Genomic DNA, 6000 nt, shown 5'->3' with positions numbered 1-6000 from the left:
ACACGGTCTTTCCTCACGCCTAAATAAACAGCCCTCCTTTCTTGATTCGTCAAGCACTCACCATGCTGTGCCACCCACACACACACACATCATTAGAATGAACATTAATTCAACAAAAATTGAATATATTCCATAGCATTCATATAATTACATGAAACATATGCTCCTGGCCTTACAGGTCTACGTGCAATGCTCTGTGTCAGGTGTATCCGAAGCAGACCCTGAATGTTTGGTGCCCCACTTTCAAACGTCCCATTCCGAACGCTGAATTCGACCTGAGGTGAACTGTCCCCTCAATGATTCAGCCAAAAAAAACCTGAATGCTACAAGACCCAACATCAGGGAGAAGGTTATGAAAAAGGAGGTGATTCGATTGGAGAAGGATCCAGAGATGCTCAAGGCTGTTAAAACATTTGAAAAGGAAATCGCAGATGAAGGCCACAAGAGCAAGACTCTGAATGACGAGATCTTCCAAACGAGGAGCCAGATCAATGCATTGGAGAGGATCATTCCCACCATTCAGCCCAAGATGGTCACCAGGGAGGTGAAGAAAGTCGAACAGGACCCTGAGCTCATCAATGAATCCAAGAGGATTCGATCAGGCCTAGAGGGAGAGAAAATTGAGACGGACTCTCTGGTCAAGGAGGTCTCTCAGCTCAAAATTCGGTATAGCGAGGTGGGGCAGTGGAAGCCCAAGGTCGAACTCAAGGAAATCGTCAATGAGATCTACCGCATAGATCCACAAACAGAGTTGGAGATAATGCGTCTGAAGAAAGATGTTCAAGACTTGAACAAGCAGCGTTCTGACTTACAGGACCAGATCACTCTGGTCATGGTCGATCTGGAAGCCCTGCGTTCCAAGAAGCCAAAGGTGGAGCTGAAGGAAGTCATCCAAGACGTGGTGAAAGAGGAGAGGAGCCCTGAGAATGAAAGAGAGATACAAAGGCTAAATGATCAGGTGAACCATCTGCACCATACTTACAATAATGTAGAGGACCAGATTAACCTCCTGAGAAAAGAGAGGGACGAGTGGAAAGCAGAAAAATCCAAGGTGGAGACAAAGCTTACGACCAAAGATATCTTCAAGTATGAGGACGATCCGCTCTTGGAGAAGGAGGCTGATCGGCTGAGAAAGGAGGTACGCGAAGAGCAACAGTGTCGCCGTACCACTGAGGAGATGGTGTTCGACCTGCAAAACAAGTACATCCAGCTGGAGAGACAAAAGCCAGAGGAAAAAGTGGTGGTGCAGGAGGTGGTGCGTCTACACATCTAGATGTGTATAAGAGACAGCCCGTACCCAGGAGATCCAGGTGGGTGGGACATTACCAGTGCACCCTATTCCCTATATAGTGAAATACTTTTGACCAGGACCATTGCCTACACTNGAGGTACGCGAAGAGCAACAGTGTCGCCGTACCACTGAGGAGATGGTGTTCGACCTGCAAAACAAGTACATCCAGCTGGAGAGACAAAAGCCAGAGGAAAAAGTGGTGGTGCAGGAGGTGGTGCGTCTACAGAAGGACCCCAAGCAGATAGTTGAGCATGATAAGCTTGGCAGGAGTCTGGATGAGGAGGTTAAGTCCCGCCGGCAGCTAGAGCTTGAGATGCAAAAACTTAAAACCTTAGTGGAGGAGAAGGAGAACATCCTAAAGCAGAGTGACGAACATCAGAGGAAGATTAAAGTGGAGTTTGAACTGAAACAGATCAAACTGCGCATCAAAGAGCTTGAGAATGCCCCACCGCCCGTCGAGGAGAGTATCGTTGTCGAGGAGGTCCTGAAAGTTGAGAGAGACCCCAGACTGGAGAGGATGACCAATGGTCTTCGCTCAGACATGGACAAGGAAACCAATGACGTCCTGAATATTCAGAGAAACATCAGGAACACCAATGTCAAGCTTGAGCTCCTTCAGCGAGAAAAGGCCATTGAGAAGACAGTGTACAAAGAGGTTATCCGTGTGGAGAAAGACCAGGCTGTAGAAGCAGAGAGATACCGCCTGAAGGGCCTGGTGTCTCAGGAGAAACATGCCAGGCAGGACCTGGAGGAAAAAATCAAACAACTCTCTGATAAACTCAACCGACTGAATGGCACTCAGTCAAGCACTTCTCGGGAAGAGACAAGTCTCATTCTGGCCAGGGACACCTTGCAGAGGGAGAAAGACAACCTCACCCGGGAGCTGAAGAAGTTGGAGTCTGAGAGGCAAGACATCAGCGTATCGTTCCAGCAGCAGACCAAGCTGATGAGCGAGAGAAGCCAGATCAACAGGCAAAAGAGCGTCAAGATGGAGTCTGACGTGCAGCGTCTGGAGAGGGAGATACTGGACGAGAAAGACACGATCCACCAGAAAGACAACACCATCAGGGAACTCCAAAGGGACAAGGAGAAGGAAGACCATACAGAGACCCGGACAAAGGAGACCAATGTCTCCACTAAAATCACCATCTTGGACCCTGATACTGGCAAAGAACTATCGCCATATGAAGCCTACCTGCAGGGACTGATCGACCGTACCCAGTACATGCATCTGCAAGAGCTGGAGTGCGATTGGGAGGAAATAACTTCCATGGGACCTGATGGGGAGACCTCTGTGCTGCAGGATCGCAAGAGCGGCAAGCAGTACTCTATCAAAAATGCCTTGAGAGATGGAAAACTGACCCAGTATGATCTGCAAAAATACAAGGATGGGAAAATGCCTATTTCAGAGTTTGCCCTCCTTGTCGCAGGTGAAAAAGAGAAACAGCCCAAGTTCAACTCAATCACATCAAAGCCAGCATCCTCGCTAAAGTCGTCCCCTACCAGCAGTGCCCCTGTTCCTGCCCCGAAGGAAAGATATCCTATCGCTGGTGTAATTGACACAAACACTGACACATGCGTCTCCATACGCAGTGCAGTGGCCCGCAAGCTGATCGAAAGCGGCACGGCACAGAAGCTGTTGGAAGCACAGGCTGCTACAGGGGGCATCATTGACATCAGCACACAGGAGAGATACTCGGTCCACAAAGCAGCCGAGAGGGGCCTCATCGATTCGAGCCAACTGCAGAGGCTACTCAACGCCCAGAAAGCCTACACTGGCGTGGAGGACCCCACGACCAGAGAACGCCTGTCGGTGGGAGAGGCCGTCTTGAAAGGTTGGATGCCCAAAGAAACTGCCCTGCGTTACATGGAGGTGCAACACCTGACGGGAGGGCTGGTAAATCCCAACAACACGGACCGTGTGGGCATACAGGAGGCCATTGGAAACAAAATGATTGACAGCACCATGATGAGAGAGCTTCAGGACGAGTACAACTACGCCAAGGAAATCGTCGACCCCACAACAAAGGATAAAATCAACTACAAGCAAGCGATGGCCCGCTGCAAGACAGATCCTCAGTCTGGCCTACTGATGCTACCTGCTTCCTCCAAAGTGTCTGGCAGCAGCTACACCCCTACATACAATTCTCATCGATTTTCTTCGAGATAATAGACCTGTTAACAGTGTGCTTGGAGGGTATTGTTGTCTCTAGGGTGAATAATATGAAGTCAAATTATATTGTATAAACATAAATATCAATACTACCCAGAATGTGTAATTAAATTTTGTCTGAGAATACGGCATAGCTCACTGTAAGGTCATGATTGTTGCTGCTGAGTTGCTTTTGTTTACCAAATTTGTTTGGAGATGGCAGAATCTACTTTAAAAAAGGAAAGACACAAAGGAGTTTTGTTTTTTTGTTTATCCTTGATATGATTGTTTTACTAGAGATGATGGGACATGGTGCAATGTTATTGACTAAGTTTTGCTTGTCTATGTCTTATTATTCTCCTGACACTGATCCTTTTAAATGCAACCTTGATACTGTATCAAGAAAATAATTATTAAAGATTAGATTGTCAACCTGTGCTTGCTTCTTCATTTCCAACACAATAGACGAATTAACTACCAAACAAAGCAACACGATAACACACACCTCGTCCACAAATACATCTAATATCAAATCAAGAATTTATGTTTCTCACAAAGATACATTTCCAAACGACATATCAGTTTTCACTCACAAATGTAAACATTGCATAAATGGCCACATCAAACATTCTCTCTTATCTTAGATTAGCTACAATAAGAATGTAAGTATGCATTTTCTTGACCTACTTCATACACCTGACCCAACATTCAGTGAACCTGCCAAACTCTGTCAGGAGGAAGAGGGTGTCTTCCAGAACTGATATCGTATGACAAGTAATGGCAGGACTTTACAATGCACCAGAACAAGCAGCTTTTGTGTATCAATCAGGATTTCCTCAGAAGTCTTTTTATAGTGTAATTCCACCCTTCGCCATTCTAAATTAGCTAGAGGCACAGTCTCATAATCTTTGACACATCCATGTAATCGGCTATTTGGGAAAATGTCCCAACCATAATAAAATATGACCTTTTGACACAATCCATCTGAGGTATAAATGAGGTCATATAAACAGTACAACATGTACAAAAGAACATTCAATTCCACCTGGTTCATAACTTTACACCAGTAGCACTATATCAGTGCAGCAGTTGTGACAGATTAATTCTTATTTGGGTCCAGGTCAGAGAGGAGCACATGGCTGAGCAGCAGTAGCAGCATCTCCCTTGCTCTCCCCCCTCTCTCTGAAGTAGCTCCTCTGTTCATTGACACCTCTCTGTAGCAGGGCTAGGTTCACCCCATCCACACAGTTCAGCACACGGGCATGGACCATCACACCATCGCCTCCTGTGAAGAGATAGGTACGTGGGTTTTGGGAGTTAAAAAGCATATAAACCAAATAAAAACCTCATCTTACCCTCTGCTTTTTCAATCTCGCCCAGAACTATGTACTGGGCTCCAATGATGGGGTCAAAGGGTTCCACAAATGGAGTCTGAACAACAACTTGGTGCTGTCTTGCTGCATGCTGGATAGACAGTGTAGCCTTCGATTCCTCTGGTTGGTAACTCACCAATCTAGAAAATGAACTAGTCTGTTAGCCATGCAATCCAAAAGGGATAACAAATCATTTAAACAAAACTACGATTATACATGGTGTGTTTTAAAGATAGTACCAGAGGCGGCTGCTGACGGAAGAACGGCTCATAATAATGGCCGGAACGGAGCAAATGGAATGGCATCGAACACCTGGAAACCATGCGGTTCATGTATTTGATACCATTCCACTGATTCGCTCCAGTCATAACCACGACCCCTTTCTTAATAACAATTGCGGTAGACACTCCTCACCTTCCAAATGTTCTCACTGAATCTCCCTCCTTGACTGCACCAAAGTTGACTTCCCAAAGGAAATGAAAGACTGCAGGTGCTGGAAGCATCTTCTCAATAAGTTATCAAAGGGTAAAATAGGCCAAATACTATAAAGATGCCAGATTAGTGTTTTGTCCGTAATGTTCAAGGCCGTAATTGTTGAAGGCCGTAATGTTTCACAACGTCACATAACGTGAATATTTTTTACGCGCCCCCTTTTCTAGCCATTCAGGAAGTCGTCAATAATTATTCAGGCTCCAGTTATTGCAGTGCTGAACTTTGCTCATGTAGTCCTAAGATCACACAACTCACATTTTATTGCCACACGCAACGTCGTATTTTGCAAAGGAAAATATTATTTATTTCGCCATGAATCCTGACATAACTAGAGAGCGTGAGAACGCTACATTTGACGTGGAGAAACTCACACATATTCTGGACGGAGGCATCGAGAAGACCAAAAGAAGAAGAGAAATTGGTAAGGTTGGAATGTCTTGTATTGTGTCTCGTATGTGTAGCCTATCTTTGCTCGCGAGGTAAAGCACCATGAAACAAGTGTAAACAAAATATTGAACTAGCAGCTAGCTAGCTAACAAAACAAGTTCATAACTAGCTAGCTGACCTACATTGGCGAAGGTTGGTTTACACAGGCTAGGCAACCGATAGTAGTCGCTATATCTGCACGGCCTCTATCTGCTGCCTAGGCTAGGTTATCTATCTGTTGTTGTAACAGTAGTTATAACCAGTCA

General features: G+C 45.6%; 3 protein-coding genes across 4 annotated transcripts in view; 2 read left to right on the top strand and 1 right to left on the bottom strand.

Annotated features, from left to right (window-relative positions):
• The window catches only part of LOC111952030 (envoplakin-like), a 14850-nt gene extending 10975 nt beyond the window's left edge, over positions 1-3875 (top strand). The window contains exons 12-13 of the mRNA XM_070448497.1: positions 281-1138; positions 1389-3875. Of these exons, the coding sequence (XP_070304598.1) occupies positions 281-1138; positions 1389-3461 (2931 nt within the window). The 3' untranslated portion in view covers positions 3462-3875. The remainder of the gene's footprint in view (positions 1-280; positions 1139-1388) is intronic.
• An 89-nt stretch (positions 3876-3964) lies between these two features.
• On the bottom strand, positions 3965-5319 carry LOC111955358 (CST complex subunit TEN1). Its single transcript, XM_023975614.2, has 3 exons — positions 5231-5319; positions 4799-4956; positions 3965-4728 (listed from the first exon to the last, which is right to left on the bottom strand). Exons 1-3 carry the CDS (start codon positions 5317-5319, stop codon positions 4565-4567), a joined length of 411 nt encoding a protein of 136 aa, XP_023831382.1. The 3' UTR covers positions 3965-4564.
• Positions 5320-5620: 301 nt separating this feature from the next.
• LOC111953447 (peroxisomal acyl-coenzyme A oxidase 1) overlaps positions 5621-6000 on the top strand; it is a 28448-nt gene continuing 28068 nt past the window's right edge. For both annotated transcript variants that reach the window (XM_023972848.2, XM_023972769.2), the window contains exon 1: positions 5621-5729. In XM_023972848.2, the coding sequence (XP_023828616.1) occupies positions 5621-5729 (109 nt within the window). The remainder of the gene's footprint in view (positions 5730-6000) is intronic.

Source organism: Salvelinus sp. IW2-2015, linkage group LG1 (assembly GCF_002910315.2).
Source record: "Salvelinus sp. IW2-2015 linkage group LG1, ASM291031v2, whole genome shotgun sequence".
Lineage (NCBI taxonomy): Eukaryota > Metazoa > Chordata > Actinopteri > Salmoniformes > Salmonidae > Salvelinus > Salvelinus sp. IW2-2015.
Note: the sequence above shows the minus strand (reverse complement) of the source record. Positions and strands in the feature narration are given on the sequence as shown.